Genomic DNA, 18968 nt, shown 5'->3' with positions numbered 1-18968 from the left:
TGCATCTGGATTACAACTTCTCAGCTAAAAAATGCATAGAAATAACTTGGCCACCGTGACAGCATAAGATGTTTTAATGTTGAAAATACTGATTGAATTCTACTTTGCCAATTCTTTTTCCACTCCGTAATTCTGACTATATATGACACACTCAACAAGTTTTAAATGCAATTGCAGTTAGAATTGTATTTGGATTCAGTTCACTTCTCTTAAGAACATGTTCTTCTATCACTTCTGACATTTCTTTTTCTATCAAACCGCTGTGCTCATGGGAGGAACAGTAATCAGAGTAGACAATGTAATGTACCAATATCATTCAAAATCTCATGTGCAATTCAATTAAATATACTTTTGACTATTTTCTGTAAATTATGTTAAAAACAGTCCTAAGGTGAACCTCAGAGTCAGAAACATTGGAGCCAATAAACTTGCACTGAAGAAAGCCAGAGTTACACAACTCTTGCTCAGCTCAGATTTTCCTTTTCAATTCCTTCACCTGAAAGGATGGATACTTTGGAATTGAAGAGTTAGCACGACATGCCTTAACATTCAGTTTATTATGAATATCTTCAGCCACATATGAACCAGTATGACCCATCCTCATGACATCTCATAACTTCTATAAAATAACAGAAGCTTGATACAATGAGTCAAAGGCTTTGTCGGTTTCAGTAGAGCTATATCGACTTAAAACTGGCTAAAGATACTGATCTTTTAAGTTCAACGGTGTCTCTTGGAAGAAAGTAGTCAGATGGTAACATTTTGGTGCATTATTCCTTTGAAGAATACCACAGTATTGCAGTTTTATTTCCCATAGGTACCAGATGAAACAGGGAAGCAGCACCACATTATGGTTAGTTACAAGACTTGTAGTAATAGATAGAATTCTTTCACAAGTAGCTCCTCTATCTGGAGAGCTGGTAAGACTAGAAATTACTATGCCAAATCTCTGCTGTGTGTTTTTTCTTTCCTTAGGCAGCTTTGTAATAGTGACTTGCAGAATACATTTTAAAGAGATCTCGAAGTAAAAAGTATAGCAGAAACATTTTGTTTTCAATTGTTTTCTATCATAAAATAAAAAAAGAAGAGCCATTCTGAGTATAGCCCTGTTGACCCCTAGTAGAAACATGAGATAGGTGCCCAAGATAAGTACACTGAAGTACCTCTAGAACTGCTTCTTTCTCAACACAGCTCTTCTAAAGAGAGTAAATGGGATCACTGTCTGATGTAAACATCTAACCTTTACACAGACAAGTAAAGCAAAAATTAATTTTGTCCCCACTGTGCACTACAATGGACAAGGACATCTTACAGATTTTTGCTAAACTTTCTTCCATACAGTGTCTGGTACAGCTGGAAGTGTCTTCATGCGGTAGATTAAAATACTCAGAACGAAAAGAAGCACTTTGCTGAAACTCACAACCAGACCATCAGCTATGGTGATATTAGTAGATTGGGTGTTTGGTTTATACTAATTTTTCCAAAATTTCAGTGAATTTCTTATAACTGCTACTATATTGTAGTATATAGCGTATATCTACTATTACTGCTACTATTCATTGCTTAAGAATTTGATCACTTTTATTTCAAAAAGTTGGTTTGGCAGTTAGTTTGACTATTTAATCAGTTTCTTAGAAAAGAAATTTGATTTCTCTCTGATAGGTGGCAGTATTACATTCACTGCACCCTTAATCTGTCTTTCATTGAAATTTCTATTTATGGACTGTACATTTTCACAGCTTTTTTTAGCTTAGCTTAAAAGCCAGGCTTTAATACCACAAGCAAATTCATGAACACAGTCATACACACTTGAGAGCAGTTTAGAGGATGACATCCTTAAACTATATTTAGTAGCAGAGGAAATATTTTAAAAGCTCATTTATCACGAAAATAGTGTTAGTAAAGTTATTAAAAACCTAGATTATCTAGTTAACATTGTTTAGATCTGCTGATTATATTAGCTTATTAGCTATTCTGAGCTTAAGTGTGGCTGTGCTACTTGTGGCAAGTTGTTTTTTATCTCTGGAAAAATAATGTCAGTATAGAGAACAAAAGCCTGCTAAGCCCTGGTATCCCAGCGCATACTTTTTTCCCCTTCTTGTATCTGTCATTATAAAATCATACATCCATGCTGCTGAAGCCTCTGTTCCTTGTAGCTGCATGGCTCAGCCTGGCCCCTGGAGGCTTCCTGGGACACAGCCTCAGCTGCAGACGAGCGCAAGGGGCAGTTCAGTTTCACTTTCGAAGGTGCAAAGGCAGGAAAATCTCCCACTTTGTAGGTAAGTCTTCAAACCAGTCCTGCAGTGATTACTACCACTTTAAATTACTCTTTACACTTTAAATTACTTTTTTTTTGACCTCACAATAACAGAGGTGCCTCCAGAATCCCCAGGTCTGTCCAGAAGCTGAGTTGTGCCAAGGTGACTTCCTTCATTTTGGGAATTAAACGGAGTTCTCTCTCCACATGTCATTAAGGCATGATCTAGTAGCATGAACAGCTTGATTCAGTCATTAACAAGAAACTGCAAAAAGACAAGCAAACTGCTGCTGACGACCACAAACAGTTTGGCATGCTGTGGGAAAGGAACAGCTGTGTCATTGTACTTAATTAGAGCCTGAGAAGAGGAAACCCGAGTCCTTCTGAGGCAGGTGAGCAGCCTCTGGGAGTTGCTACTGTTGATTTATTTAACTTGGTGCTGGACCCCCTGCAGCTCAGGTAAGCTACTGCTAGACTTACACACTCTGCATGTGTAGTCTGTTTTTCTGAAAAGAAGGATTTTGAATAATATTTGAGAGCATTCCTTTCCTCGGTGTTTCTGGTAATACACAGTGAACTAGCATGTCTGTGTCTCAGGGAAGTCTTGGGAAGCATGGACCATACAAAGCCTTGGATAAAATACTGTTTTAAGTCAGCAGCTCAACTAAAAGGAGCTTTTAAATCAAAGCTTAAAATGAAACCAAAAAAATCTTTTGTCATGAACAGGAAAACTGTAGATGGGATTCTCGGGGATCTGATTCCAGCTCACAGACTTTTATGGGACTTTTAGCCCCGAAAGAAGAGTGGAAGATAAATGTTTATTTTTCAGGTACAGGCTCCTCGGAGTGCAGTGCAGTGGGCAGCAGAGGTTATCTCTAAAAATCCAGCAGCATGCCATTATAGCAGGAAAAGAGTATTTTGCTGCATTATTTTGGTGAAGTTGCCCTCTCCCTTTCTTAGAGTAGGCAGCTGATGGGGGGGACTTCCACAGTGCCCCCTGCCCTCTCAGTATTACTGGCTGCTCTCATGGTTTCAGGCCAGAAGCTGGGGATAAACTCTTGCTGATCTTCTTACTTACTCTCTCCTTTGTCTCTTATCCTCTGCATTTCTGCATGTGCTGTAATGATAGGGGCAGGACCAGACAACAGGGTGTCCTGATTCTTCTGCAAATGCATGTGCCTATATACTCCTCATCTGGCCTTTACTGAGGAGGTTTTTTTACTCCTGGAAGTGAAAAGTATCCTTTTTTATTCTGCTTTTCACTGACTTTACTGGTTCATTTTACAGCCATCCAACACAGTTACACTCAAGGTGCTGATCTTTCTAGAGATATCTTCAAACCAGAAAGACCTGTCAGCATTGTGTTGAATTCCAGCTTTCCAAAAAATGGCATATTAGTGAGGGTTTAAAAATATCTTAGGTCACTTGAAGAGAATGGAGACTTGCAAACAAAACAGAACAGAGTTAACACTTAATGCACTCACTAGTACCTATCTATAAAGGTCTTACAGTAACTCAGTCTGGAGCATAGTTAGAGACAGAGTTTGATAGCACTCAATTTTTATCAGTCTCATTATTTTACACAAGCCTGGTCACAGAAGTGCTGGTGTGGACTGACATAGCCTCTAGTTTATGTAACCACATTGATAATGCAAAGATATTTCACACAGGTCAATAACATACAGATGTTTTATCAACTTTTGTTAGATTTATTTTACATTTCAGGGATGAAAAAAGAGAGGCTTTGATGCAAAAAAATGATTTCAGATATTTTGCTGGGATGATTCCCTGGAATCAGACAGAGTGATCAAATACTGTTTGTACTTTCTGGGGAAATGGGGGAGGCCCAGTAACTTACCATTTCCCTTGCATTCATTACATCTAGCCATACTAAGTGTCCTGTTAATTTCTGTTTCTCTTTGTGCTACATGGAATAAAACTAAAATAGATTAATCATTAACTAATTATGCCAACAGCAGCTGAACAGTCTCTCACGCGTTCCCAGCTGTAAGTAATCTGTAGTCTGTCTTTTGCTTTTTTTGTAGGTACTGATATATTCCATATTGCTGAGTCTTCCAGCAGCAGATGAAAAATATGTATTTGTTCCTCTTTTCCATTTTACCTTTGCTTCTGAAAGTCACTAGCACCAAAGATGTTGTATTTGGTCATAATAATTTCACAGAATATCAAGTGGGCAACATGAACCTCCTTCTCTCTGTCCCACATGGTGGGTCAATGGAACCTAAAGACATCCCTGATTTAGAGGCTGCCTGTTGGGATGTGAAGACATCCTCTTGTATTTTCTCTCATGACTGTCCTCCTGGAAGTATTCAAAATTCTAAGAAATGCAAAGTGTCTACCAACCAAGACAGGTATACCATAGAGGTGGCTCAGGCTCTTGCTGAAGAAATCAGAAACATTACTGATGGCTTCTTCCCACATATTGTCATAAACCACCTACAGAGGTTCAAGATGGATGCTAACAGGGAAAAGGAAGAAGCCTCCTTTGGAATTCCCCAAGCAGAACAGGCCTGGGATGACTATATGGGATTTTTGACCACTGCAAAATCACAGATGTCAAGGGGCCTAATTCTGGATATCCATGGACAAGCACATCCTGAAAGGTGGATAGAACTAGGTTACACACTTTCAAAAACTTCCCTTAACTCAGGTGCCTTTTCTGCATTGAATTCCTCAATTAGCCATCTGGCCAGTCAGCTGGTCAATGTGTCTTCTGAGACTTTGGTCACAGGCAACAGAAGTTTGGGTAAATATATTGAAGAACAAAGTAAGAGTTACGTTTGTGTGCCTTCACCATCCAATCCTAGCCCAAATAATGGAAGCTATTATAGTGGTGGGTACATAACAAAGACTTTTGGTTCCCGTAGTTCTGGCACCATTGATGCCATCCAGCTTGAACTGCCTCAGTGGGTGAGGGCAGCTAAAGAGCGTCACAGGTTTTGTAAAGCACTGGCAAGGGCTGTAATGAACTTCTGGCAAACTAACTACTGCAGCCAGTACAAGCATGAACTTCTGCCATGCTCAAAGAGCCTGTCTTGTTAAGGTACCTTTCCTAATAATGATCTGGAACAACAGAACAACTCATTCACCTGGAACATTTAAGACTGCAGTATAATTGCAGATGCTGGTAGAAAGAAACCATTCTGCTAAGAAATACATCAGCATAGAGGACATCCACAGTTAATACCAAAAAGTCCCTTAACACACAGCCTTGTACTAGATCCAGCACTGAAAAGACTGCTGTAAGATGAGTGGGTGCAAATATCATTTGCCTGTGCTTAATTTCTTTCCAGTCTCATCCTCTGTTTTGAAGCACATGATACACAACTAATCTTCTAATAAATTCTGTGCAATGCCTTAGTGGATTATCTATTCATAGACATTAAATGTCTCTGCTTTTCTTTTGACACTTAAGAAAGACAGTTGGATAATATAATTGTGTAAAATGTTTGGGGCCAGGATCAGTTTTCCTTTGGTGCTTATAAAGCCCTAGGATTTGGAAGTAAACAATAATGCTAAGCAATGACAGGCAGTCTGATCTACTTCTGGTTTTTTTAATTTAATGAATTAGGGAAAAAAGATCCATTAGCACTTACAGCACTGTAATTTTGTCACACTTTAAACAGCATAACAGTAAGGTAGTGACTGGGTGGAAGGCTGATAAAGATAGCACACACATATCATGCATTTTTGACAGTTTTCCTTACAGCATGATTCCCTCCTGAGAGCTTGTCCATTGATTTCATTCACCATAGGATTAAACACTTGATTGTTACTGGGAATAGTACTACACTATGGATAGTTGCTGCACAGTGGATAATATAGTGGCATGAATAGCCATGACTACAAGTCAACTCTTGGAAAACTCAGACAATTAATAAAGAAAACCGAAGGGAGAAGGAAGCAAGACTGAAAAGGGTACAATTTGAAAATTAAGAACCTATGAAATCCTAGCAGCGCTAAAAGTTTGGTAAAAAGAAAATATTGAGTAAATAGTTCTGAGGAAGTAAGTAGTCAGTTAACAAACTGAAGAGAAGTGGGATATCTGCATCTTGCAACCACAGTAAAATAATTCAGGCCTGGCTATTAGTAGGGAGAAAATATTACATTATACCAATACCAAAGAGAAAATATTACATTACATGTGATAAAACATAACACATAAAAGCATCAAAATAAATGGGTAAGGATCTCTCTGAATCTGAACTCTGCATTTTTAGTAATCTTTGAAGACTCGGCAATTTTCAGGTAACTGAAAGAGGGTTTATGTAGCTTTCAAAAGGATATAGGAGTCAGAATTGCAGGAATATTACCTTTCATATGCTAACTGCTAAATCATGGGTCAGATGAAGTGAACATAAATAGTAAATGGCAGATCACACTTTATCTAGTGCCACTTGGTTTGTCAGACAAGTCTGATTTTAGTTTTAATCACAAGGTTGATTAATGTGGTGGGCTGATCCCAGCAGGCACCAAGTGCGTGCCCAGTTTCTTGCTTGCTTCCTTACTTCTCCCAGTGTGATGGGGAAGAGATTAGGAAGAGCAAAAGTGAGAAAATTCTTGGGCCACAATGAAGACAGTATAATAGGTAAAGCAAAGCTGCATGTGCAAGCAGAGCAAAATAAGGAATTCAAGCACTGCTTACCACCAGCAGGCAGATATTTGTTTAGCCACTTCCTGGGAAACAGGGCCTCAGCACACATAATGAATGGGTACTTGGGAAGACAAACACTATAGCCATGAATATCTTGGTTCCCTCCCCCATTCCATGAGGATGTTATATTGTATGTAAAATTTCTGGTGAATTCAGGTCAGCTTTTCCGGCTGTGTCCCTTCCCAGCCTACTCACTGGGTGTGGGAAAAAAGCACCTTGTTGTTGTGCTGGCATTGCTCAGCAACAGCCAAAACACTGGTGTGTTATCAACACTGTTTTATTCACAAATCCAGGATACAGCACCATACAGGCTGCTATCAAGAAAATTACATTAATGCCTGCCAGGTCTGGTACAGCTGAGCATAAGAATTTTAAACATATTCCCACAAGATATTTTGCAGTTACCCCTAAATTCATCATAATCCTATAAGAAGTTGAAGGCAGCTAAATCATTGCAAGTCATTGTATATTCAGTTCATGAGAAGAATGTCTTTTCAAGAAGGCTAGGAGAGCAAACACCAATTCAATACCAGTGATACAGAAAACCTGCTATTTTCCCCAAAATAGCAGGTAATATCCCATGTTATATGCATTATCCTAACTACTCACTAAGGTGAGACACTTGGCACTATGTGTACGTTTAGCCAAAGGATGAAGACGTATTCTGTGCTCTGTGTCATGTTGTGACATTGTCCTGGAATGCTGAAATGTGAGAAAAGATTTGCATAATCATGATGGATAATTAATTGAATATGAGCTCAGCAGGCACTCTTCTGGCTTAGGGGATGAACACACTCTTTGAAAGCATAAGCAAGGAACTAACATGTTAGTTATTAGTTAACAGGGCATATTAACTGTTGAGTATATGATTAATCTGGCAGGAAAAAAAGCAGTGTAATATTCAATATACAAAACTTTGAACAGGACAAATTGAAGCAGAGAGGAAACTGGTGGTTTTGACATAGAGAGTAGCTGTCAGCAAATATACATTAAGTCAAATGGGCTTTTCCATATTTAGTTATAATCATACACTGCCTTTATTAGAATTTACTCTCCGCATGATGGATTGAAAAAAAGATTTGTTTTCTATATGTTCTACTTAATAATGAAATGGATTTAAATATCGTTTTAAAAAAACAGAGAAAAAATAATAAAAGAAATCTGCTAATCCACTTTAATGAAGATGGAAACCACATTTACTGGTCTTGACTCAATTCTTCAATGGAATCTGTATCCATTTCCCATCCCTTGGGACTGGACTTCTCAACTTTCATCCTTTGAAGACCTTTAAAAAATTTCAAGAACTAATTAACATACTGAGGTGAGTAGACCAGACTGATAGCATTTTTAACAGCACAGACAAAAAATCTGTTTTTGTGCACATAGCTTACGAAAAATTTCATTTTGTTGTAAATCCATTGCAGTCCCATTGGCTTCAGAGTAGTTGCTCCTAATTTCCCAAGGCACAAGATCCCCTGTATTTTATTTTCTTTTTCAGGAAGAAAACAAAACACAGATTTTCAAAGTACATTAATGGTCAGAAAAATAGCATATGTGCCAACTATTTGAACACTGTGCTCCTGAGTTTTTTTCTGAGACAATGTAATGCTGCATGTACAAGCATTAGGTCATATATATTGAAATGCAGAGTTGGAACGCTGAGCGTCCTATTGAACCCACCTAACCAGCCATCTAGGATTTTGGAGTCTTATCCAACTTAGTTCTCTAGGTACCCTCTATAGAAAGAGATCAGTACCTTTGCTAGGGGTGATTCTTTTCATCCTATAATATGTGGGATAGACAAGCCTGTGGAATATTCTGATCTTTCTCCATAGAATAAAAACCTAGGAATATTTTCTAGACAGCTTGCAGTAGATCAGCTCATTAATACCCACAAAATAGTACTACCTAACAGTACTCAAAGCTTTGGGCAGATGGGATTCAATAGGTTTGGGACTGGTTAAAAGAACTGAGTCTGAGCAAAAAATTAATGACATGAGGTTGAACAGAAGTAAATGTCTGCAATACTCACTTTTTGGCATCCTCACTTCAACTGTATTCTCAAGCTTCCACCAAAGTTGGAGTTGGATAGGTAGTAATGCAAATCACGTTAGAAAATAAATTGAGAAGAGACAATTAACAGTGGAATGTCAGAGTAATAATGTACAAGTGCTAATGGCTTCTGATGTATGAACGCCACCACAAAAAGTAGAAAACACTTGTGCTTACCTCATATATAGGAAGAAACGCAAATACTGAACCAGCCTCTTTGCATACAAACTCAAAAGTTTCCAAGGGTTGGATCTGACCAAGGGAAGCCAAAGTCAGTGCATTACTAGCTGAAGACAAAAGGTGATGAAGACATTCTTACTACAACTGCAAGAGAGGTTTTTTACTCCCACGACTTTTAAGGGTTAAGCCAGGTAAAGATGGAGGAGCTCTACTGATATGCAGTTAGAGTTGTAGAAAGTGTATGTAATGAAATCTAACTCTTCTGGTTTCTGATTTCATGGGAACCCTGAAAGAACTATTGGATGTAACCACTGTCATTCTAGTATTTTCACATATCCTTCAAGCAAACTTAAGATATTTAGGTTTTCTGTTAAAGCAGAGGAAAATTCTAGAGGTTTCTTTACACTTTTAAACCAGTGAATCAGTTTGTGCTACCTTCTAAAATAAAATTTGAAAATGTGAAAAATGAGAATGAAAACCACAGACATTTCTTAGATCCCTCTGTTTATGCATTTTTGTTCTAGCTTATCCACTGAGTGAGAAAGATACGTAGGGTTGTTTATAGATAATTTTAAAGTGAGAAATAAAATTGTATTTCCTATACTTTGCACAGAACATAAATTTGTCATATATATTAGCTACCTTTTCAGGAGCCAAAGCTTTGAAAAACTTGAAGCCCCGATGTCCAGCCTTTTCTGAAACTGAAGGTGATCTAGTCAGTGACTTCCACCTGTGCATACAAGACAGAAGAAGTCTGAAATTCCTATCAAAATGACAGTTATGAATGCAGTATTCTTATCTGGCTCCAAAATGAAACTATTTTGAGCTATAAATGATTTCATATATCTTCAAAATATATTTTTCTTAGGACCTTCATAGGTCTTAATAAAAAGGTCATGGAGTGCTTCACTAACACTTTGTCAATCCAGGTACTGGCTGTCACCTGTAGAAGTCAGGAAATCTTAACATAAACACCATTTACAACAGTCATGTGCTAACTCACTGTCTGATAATGCCTTTTCAGCATTTCTTTAAGTTCTGACTAGAACACCTAAATGTGACTTTCGTAACAAAGGTGTCCTCTGCTCATATGTCTGGTTTCCAAATTTAGTCATGAGAAGAAATTATCCAGAGTGTCTGTTAGTGCAGATTAACCGTTGCCTTTATAATTAGAAAAATAAGCCAGGTCACACAAGCTAAGGAACAGAGAGAAACTGAGACTATTCCTCTATATGGGTCTATCTGCTGGCATTTTTCAATAGATCTCCTGAGATGCTTGTTTAAACTGCAAGCACCTATGCTGCTTAGATGGGTTTGTGCCTTTTCAGGTATGTGCACATTTGGGGAGTATTTTCCCTCAGCTTTCTCCTGGAGAAGCTGGCTACTCACTGTGCTGCTGTATTTATCCACTGCTGCTCTTATTAAACGCATGCCTTCCACATTGTTCCCCCCCTGCCCCTAGCCCTGGCCACTCCCTCCAGTTCTCCCTATTGGTTCCAGTACCCCAATTCTGCCCATGTACCGCCCCCGCGCCCTGAGAACACCCCCTGCTGCCTGACCACGAGGTCTTTCTACCTCTGGGAATCGGCTTCTCACCGTGCAATAAAAGTTCCTCTGGAGGGACCCTTCTTGCCTCCTTTACTGTCACTGTGTTGCAGGGCTGACAGCTAGCCGGAACAGGAGTGCAGGGCCATCCAGAAGGACTATGGGAGAGCGGAACTGCCGCTCTGTCCTAAGCAGCCCCGCTGCTCTTTCCGGGAAGGCTGCGGCTTGCTAAACCAAACCAAGCAACACAACAACTCATGGCTTGGCCAGGTGCTGGGTAAAAAATGACTGGATGGCCAGGCCCAGAGAGTGGTGATGAATGGAGTTAAATCCAGCTGGCAACTAGCCACAAATGGTGTTCTCAAGGGCTTAGTGTTGGGGCCAGTTCTGTTTAATATCTTTACTGATGATCTGCATGAGGAGATTGAGTGCACCCTCAGTAAATTCGCATATCACAGCAAGCTGGATGGGAATGTTGACCTGATGGACAGTGGGAAATCTCTGCGGAGGGATCTGGACAGGCTGGACCAATGGGTTGAGGCCAATGATATGAGGTCCAGCAAGACGAAGTGCCAGATCCTGCCCTTGGGTCACAACAACCCCCTGATAGCGCTACAGGCTGGGGACAGCATGGCTGGAAAGCTCTCTTGTGGAAAAGGACCTGGTGGTGCTGGTTGACAGTGGCTGAACATGAGCCAGCCTGTGCCCAGGTGGCCAAGAAGGTCAATAGCACACAGTCACTAACTCCATTGGTTAGAGCATGGTGCTCACAATGCTAAAGTTGTGGGCTTGATCCCCATACAGGTCATTCACTTGAGAATTGGACTCAGTGATCCTTGTGGGTCTCTTCCAACTCAGAATATTCTGTGATATTCAATCTGTGATATACAAATAGTGTGGCCAGCAGAACTAGGGGTGATTGTCCCGCTACACTTGGCACTGGTAAGGCCACACCTCAAGTGCTGTGTCCAGTTCTTTGATCTGCTGAAACATTGGTCATGCATGGGAACAGGCTGCCCAGGGAGGTGGTGGAGTCACTGTTCCTAAAGTATTCAAAAGGCATCTGGATGTAGCACTTGGGGCATATGGCTTAGCAGTGAATATGGTGGTCCTTGATTAATGGCTGAACTCGATGATCTTAGAAATATTTTCCAACCTTAAGGATTCTATGATTCCATGAAAATAATATCTGTTAATAACACTTACAATATGAGTTGCTAATTGAGATCCTAAAATGTTATCTTAGTGCTGAATACTGTATGAGTTATCCAATAACCAAATTATACTAGCATCACAAAGATAAGTGACTTGTCCCAAGACAATTGTCTGCATCCTGAGAACAAAGCCTAGCATCCATAAGTAACACAGCCTTTTGGACGATGGTTGGCTAGCTCTCCTTTACACTCTTTGGTACAGTTAATCCAGAGTCACTCTTGAGGTGACAGCACACAGAGTATGTAGAACGGTAAGACTGAAACTGTCTATTGCATAGCGTGTGGCTGCTTTTTTTTCCCAGTTCTCTACACAATTAAGCATTTCTAATTTTCTTGCTCTTTGTCTGTTTAGTTAATGTGTTTAATTGTATAATAGCTATTCTCCTTTACTGAAATATTTGAAGAATCCTCAAAAAGTAGTAACAGTTTGAAATAGGCATGCAATTTATGGAAAGTTTCTATCAGGTTAGCTGAATTAATGACAGTACATTTGGTTCCAGAGGTTTCAAACTAACTGCTGATTATTCCGAAGGACTACAGGGGTTAGTCCTTCAAACACAGCCAAGCACTCCCCTGTATTGATGAGTTACTCTTCTGACTGCAGTGACACTACTCATATTAGTAAGAACTCCATGGGATAATAATTACTAGCAGGATACCAAATTAAATGGGGTAACAGTAAAGCACCTTAGAGATTTTCCATTGTCCCAAAGTGCTTTGGTTGAAAGGCAGCCTAAGAATGGACATGGTATATGAAACCTTACCACTAAAGAATGCATGACTTTTTAAGCCCTGAAGTAATTTTTTTTACAGATTTGGATTCCTTTGTAAGACACTGTGTGCGTCTCCTCTGAAGATGCCTTGTTCAATATTTATGTTCACTTGTTCAATCCACTAATTAATGAACCAGAGAGTTCCAGGACTAGAAATATGACTTAAACTAAAGGGCCAAGGCTCTCTGACTTGACTTGTAACTAACCAACCCATACCCCTTGACAACTCTACCTAGAAGAAGAGTTCAACACTGCTATTGAACACACATTTATGCCAGCTTCAGAATGCCATGATCTGTGAATCTGTTACCCATGTATGTGAGTGTATCCATAACGTACCAGCAAATTTAAGATTACCATTTCTTAAACTGAAAGATTAAATTTGGTTTATTCTTCTAGAAGGATCTGTGTTTTGGTTGAAACTATTCACATTAAGCTTTTTCAATAAATTTTTGGAGATCCCAGAAACATAGAAACTTTTGGAATTTGAAAGATAACAGGCTGCTAACCTGAACAGCATATATAATATACCACCTCTAATTAGGCTCAAATCGGAGACAAGTATCTAGTCATCACTATTACTGAGTTCAAACCTTGAACATCACCTAATCTTGACTGTTGCCAAGTCATAAAAATGAAAAGATTTATCCATTCTGGGTCAAAAAACATCTTTAAAAAAGATTTTTCTGAATAACACATAGTACTGATTTTTTTCTGATCTCCAGATGAAAGGTGTTTTTAAAGCATATTTTCAAAGTTGTTCCCCCAGTCATACGTGTATGTAAATGTATGAGATCTTACTTGTCTCTATCCAGCATGAGAGGATATTTAACCTTCTTCTTTTCCATATGTTTGCTCTCTGCTTTAATTATGGCAGGAAAGTTATTAACATCAGAAGGCAAAATCAACCGACTGGTATCTGATAATTCAAACTTCCTGGCTTGTCCAAAGTAACCAAAATAGTATCCAGTCATGGCATGCCAAAGCCTGCAGACATAGTAGAAGCAGTGCCAAAAGACAGAAAAGAAAAATGGATATTTTTAGAAGTGGAACAACAGTGAGACAGTATCTGTATATTATCAAATTCTGCAGCACTGTTCTAGAGTTCAGTGTGGTAGTCATAAAAAACATCAGTGAGATTGTTTTTATAATTTAAATAATTTGAGAATTAAAAAAAGATTCAGAAGGTTGTTGCAGAAAACAGAAAACACACAGCTCATGTTTGTATTTATGAAACTGAGGAGTAAATGTACCAAAGTCCTGAATTGTTCCTGCAGTAAAGTGCTGCCACCAGAGCAGGATCTACATGAAATTTCTTCGTTGATACTTCCAGAAAACCAAAAGAAACCCCTTCAAATGTACTTGTTAGCCAAGAAGGAATTATAGTTGTCTATGAAGTATCTCCAAGCTTCCATGGTCTAATTGCATACACATTGATTAGGTGCCATGCTTAGGATCCATGCCAATTTAACAAGCATTGAAAGCTAAAATAGGATTAGAACAGGAGGTAATTCTTAAAATGATGTAGCCATGCATTCAAAGTAAAGCAATGGCTGAAAGAAAAGGACAGTCTGCAAAGGATCTGACTTCCTGAGAAGTGTTATATTAAAACCAGTTCTTTTGGGTGCAGAACAGAAATTGCACCCAGTGTTTTATTTTATTTAAGTTCTAGCCTATATACAAGTGCAGCAAGAAAAGGAACTTTCAAGATAGCTCAACTGATTTCCCATAGCAGTTAGTCATTTTATACCTGACTGAACCATCAGTGGATGCTGTCACTACCACATTTTTCTCCTCTTCAATAAGTAAGTCAACCACTTCGGTAGCATGTGCCCTCCAGCAGAGCTCCTCCCTTATTTCCTGAGGGAAAAAAGGCAACATAACCACATTAGAGACAGTTCTGTATCCCACCATGGTTGCTAGCTTAGTGGATTTATCTGCATGTCTTTCTGAAAATTCGAAGAGGTGAAAAAATAATCCCTCCATGAAACAGCCTGCAAATGGCATATGGTAGAAACACCACTCAGGGGACATGGATATGTTAATTCTTAACAGAACTTCTTTGAACACAATGAAATCATGCTGACACCATTTTACTTATGTTTTTCATTTTTTCCACAGCATAAAGTTATTATTTCAAGCAAAACATGATCTTTATATGCAGAAAACATTTTTATCCCTGTAGAGCTCTGAATTAATTTTTTTTTCTGTTTGTCTGGGTATACTGTTCAAGTTAAGAAGATCTGAGAGATATTTCCTTACATTTTTTTTATTTTGTGAATCTTCTAAGAATGAGGCAATGTTCCAGCGAATAATATGTCCCTCTGTTTAAGAAAGGAGAAAGCAAAACATCAGTAAGTTTCACTAGTGCTACACCTTCACTTGTTGCTGCCATTTACTCTCAGTAGACACTGGGCAGAATGAAGCAGAGAACACAGGTCAGTTAGTTTACAGTGAATGTAACTATCTTATTGTCAAGCACAGAGCAGAAATAATGGACTGTTCATTAATACGCAAAGAAACACATATGCTAGTTGTGAGCAATGTGTCATTAACTGGATAGCTTTGAAATGGAAGTAAGGTCAAGTTTTTCTTTAAATTATATGAATGAAAAATAAGAGTCATCTTGTCAAGACAATGTCTATTGCACAGCCGAGGTACGAGAGCTTCCTGGGGATTACACTGGTTTTCAATCCTGCTAAAATGGACAAATTTTAATTAATTGCATACATAATGAATGCTTAATGTTTTACAACCTTTTAGTGCGCTCATGTGGAAATAGAATCAAAGAACCACTTTCCTTATGACCCACAACTGCTCTGTTTCCTGCCTGGGCTCCCTCTTTTCCTGATGAAGTTGCCTCTTATTTCTCATTTCTACTACAAGACAGAGGAATATTTCATGTAATTCCAACTTTCATACAAGTCACATCTGATTTCTAGGACTGTACATTTGCAAGCAAGGGAGGAGGCGGGAAGAGAAGCTGACCTTTTACTAGCAAGGAAAAATCTGTAGTGGGAAAAGGAAATTGGTAGCAGCACTGCAGATAAGAGTGTGGAAAGCACGAAAAGCAAATACACAGTGACACAAACACGAAAAGGCAAAGGGAGAGTATCAAATAAATAAGTAGTAGGGTGGATACTTTTCCACAATTAATTAAAATCCTGTTCAGTGCATTCTGCCTTTTTGAACTCATTTACTCATTTGAATCAGAGAGGAGTGGAAACTCCTCTTCATTTTCAGTATAAAAGTCAAACTATTGCTGCATTTTTAAACAAATGGGTAAAAAAGTCCCTTGCTCCATCCAATTTCTGACAACATAAGAGTAGGAAGCTGGCAGAAAACAGTTATAATATGTGTTTTAAAAGAAAAGTGACACATAATGCCAGACACAGAGATGGAAAATTGCCAGGGTGATTTTAAAGGTTTGAAGAAGAATCAGACAGCAGAAAAACTTCTGAACATTCTGCGAAAGGAAAGCCAGATTTCATGTAAAATTAAAAGTCTAGCAATGAGCTGCTAGCAAAAACAAGTACTTTTCCTATATAGCAGTGTACTGCTGGAGCTATTACTGTACACTCCATATCAGTGTTCAAATCACAACTCTTGGTACAGCCCAAGCTACAATTTTTTATGTAGTATTATTACCATGGAACTGAAATTTTTGCTTGTTCTTAGCAGTAATCTTTGCCCTTGTGATTAATATAATAATTTAGATGGAAAGTATATGCAGAGCATGTGAATAAAGAAAATTTTAATGTCTTTTATGAAAAAAATTCTACTGATAACACTATAACACTAAGCTTTAATATACCATCCTTTTATAAAACAAAACACCTTTTATAATTATTTAATTATAGATTTGATGGAAAAAATCTGGCAGCACTTGGATCTTTGTTTCCACATTCCTGGCACATTTACAGCATGATATTTTCTTATTCTACTGACTGTTCTGAACAGGATGACTAACATGTTTACTTACCTTTACTGCCTGCCAAGAGAATTTTAGTGAAGATGTCTGTACACAGCACTGTCAGAGGACCTGAGGGATGCTCCGAAAATGGCAAAAGTTCTTTCATTAAGTTTCCCTAAAACAAACAAACAAACAAACAAACAAACAAACCCCACATATTTATCTTATAATACCTACATAAAAAATATTAATTCATCAGAATCTGAGTGCCATTGATTTTATCTATTCAACATTACTGAGCTCATATCCATTCAGAAGGCTGCTAAGAAAGTAAATTCCTAAATCTACCAAATGATGAAGATAGCTGTGGTGTATTCTCCTGGACTGCTGTCTCTTGTACATCAAAAGAACAATCTATTTAATTCCTCAGGCAAGTCAGTCCAGTTGTACGTACCCCTACTTCACCACTTACCCCTCATTTGCTATGGAATAACATCAGTATGCCCCTCATTTGCTATTGAAATGTTTTTTGCTGCAAATGGGCCCATGATGTCTCCTTCACCAATCTGTTCTATTTTTCAAGTAGACTTTCTCCATTATTGCCTCTTCAGGATTGGGAAGACGTGAGGGAGAACATCTCTCTGACAAGGAGATTCTTATTTTGTCATCCATGTAATGATGACGACAATCATTCCAGTGATGACACCGCTGGCATATGAACTTAGAGATTCCTATAGGAATCTAAGCACACTAATATATCAACTATGAAGAAAACAAAACCCAACAAAACTCACACCTACTATACTTGGATACATTTACCATAATTTTCAATTTTTGCATAAAACATCTGCAAGGTTACCTCATATTTCTGAAAAATTCTTCCCATGACTTGCTCTAGCTGGGATTCCTCTTAAAGCCTTACATGGCTGACCTGTTATGATCACAGTCTGCCACAATGACCAATATTACCAATCAACCAATCATATCATGGTACTTTCCCTTCTTGCTGCATTTGCTTTGTGTATCTTATTTAGAGATAACATGTTTTCTGAAAAGAGTCTTACAGATCTGAGGTGATATGACAAATAAGCCTTTGTCATTCAGTTGCATGACTGGCTTTTCACGCCCCTAACAGTTGTAGAATTATGTGTTAGGACACTATTCTCTCCTGGTTTGTAACCCTACTAGTGCTAGCTGGCTTCTACAATTTTCCAGACATATTCATCCTCTTCTGAGAGTAGGACACTCTGCCTTGCCTATCATCCCTCCTTAGAAGGTAAATATTGTGGGTGAAAAATCAAATTCTAGACTTTCACATAAATTTAGAGTCGGTTTGTTATAATTCTTTCAAATTGTGTTTCTTTGTTTTCCACTTGCCATTAAGCCCTGCTACAATTACTAAAGCAAAACTAATTTGTGTCTGTGGAAGAAATTGATAACCAAAAGATGCAATAAATATCTGCTGCTGCAATTCCTAGTTAAAGAGCAAAATCCCAAAGATTAGTGGAATTATCTTCTCAGTGTTCCAGTCCCTTCCCAAAGAGCTGGCTACCTGAATACTCCATAGGCGGATACAGCTACTTGCATGAGCAGAAGCAAGTAGAGGTGATTGTCCTGCTTTAGCCTTCAACAACTGTACGTTCATCTTCGCATTTGGGGTGTTCTTACGGCTAGTTGTTTCTTCTGCTTTGGAACACAAATGATCATATATTTTCTCAAAAGGTTTTAGTATTGCTTTTCAGTGTACAGAAATTACACAACACTAGAAAAAGAATTAAATTTGAAAACAAAGTCCATCAATAAGATGGTATTACTCTAAAAACCTTAGAGGTATAGATAAAGACAACTGAAAAGAAATTGGAACCATCTTAATTATCTTATGTAAACTAGCAGAAACTATTGCTCTGTGATGTAGGGGAACCCTATTTAGAAGAGAGACATAGATTTTACAGAAACTGCAAGCACAAGTGAGAGTGGAGGAGGAGTGCAGGAAGAGTGCAGGATAGTGGTCATCAGGACAGCTACCAGGCAGATGTGCAGCCTCTCCATGAGGCTTCTAGAGATAAGAATCAATTCAGCAATGAAATTTAATAACTAAATGAAACGTAACAATTATGGAATCATAGATTTCTATACTTCTCCAGTTGAAAACTCTTGCTAAATGCAAGGTGGTGGTCACAGAGAACCTTTTTGAGTTTCTGCTGCGACTTTTCCAGAGCTAGGGATGCTGGCAGGTCCCATGAAAGTCCATGAATAGATTTCAGTGGATGCAAGATCTAACATGAGTGTCTATCTCATTGGGCAGCTACAAGGCTTAGGAGTATTCTGATTCTAGGGCATGTTTTCTTTCCCAAATAAG

General features: G+C 38.4%; 1 protein-coding gene and 1 long non-coding RNA gene across 10 annotated transcripts in view; one reads left to right on the top strand and one right to left on the bottom strand.

Annotated features, from left to right (window-relative positions):
• The first annotated feature begins 2198 nt into the window (after positions 1-2198).
• On the top strand, positions 2199-5638 carry LOC138108160 (uncharacterized). Its single transcript, XR_011149887.1, has 3 exons — positions 2199-2279; positions 2374-2716; positions 4303-5638. It is a non-coding gene; the product is annotated as an uncharacterized lncRNA (long non-coding RNA).
• An 86-nt stretch (positions 5639-5724) lies between these two features.
• WDR64 (WD repeat domain 64) overlaps positions 5725-18968 on the bottom strand; it is a 71636-nt gene continuing 58392 nt past the window's right edge. For 4 of the 9 annotated variants that reach the window (XM_069010385.1, XM_069010392.1, XM_069010393.1 and 1 more), the window contains 9 exons: positions 18162-18295; positions 16679-16784; positions 14959-15020; positions 14447-14556; positions 13498-13683; positions 9807-9894; positions 9162-9236; positions 8965-8998; positions 8128-8421 (listed from right to left, as the gene is read on the bottom strand). In XM_069010385.1, coding sequence (XP_068866486.1) covers positions 8237-8421; positions 8965-8998; positions 9162-9236; positions 9807-9894; positions 13498-13683; positions 14447-14556; positions 14959-15020; positions 16679-16784; positions 18162-18295 — 980 coding nt within the window. In that variant the 3' untranslated portion in view covers positions 8128-8236. Of the gene's footprint in view, positions 8999-9161; positions 9237-9806; positions 9895-13497; positions 13684-14446; positions 14557-14958; positions 15021-16678; positions 16785-18161; positions 18296-18968 lie in introns of all 9 variants that reach the window. The other 5 variants (XM_069010390.1, XM_069010391.1, XM_069010386.1 and 2 more) reach the window with 5 other exon arrangements.

This window comes from Aphelocoma coerulescens, chromosome 3, assembly GCF_041296385.1.
Source record: "Aphelocoma coerulescens isolate FSJ_1873_10779 chromosome 3, UR_Acoe_1.0, whole genome shotgun sequence".
Taxonomy (NCBI): domain Eukaryota; kingdom Metazoa; phylum Chordata; class Aves; order Passeriformes; family Corvidae; genus Aphelocoma; species Aphelocoma coerulescens.
Note: the sequence above shows the minus strand (reverse complement) of the source record. Positions and strands in the feature narration are given on the sequence as shown.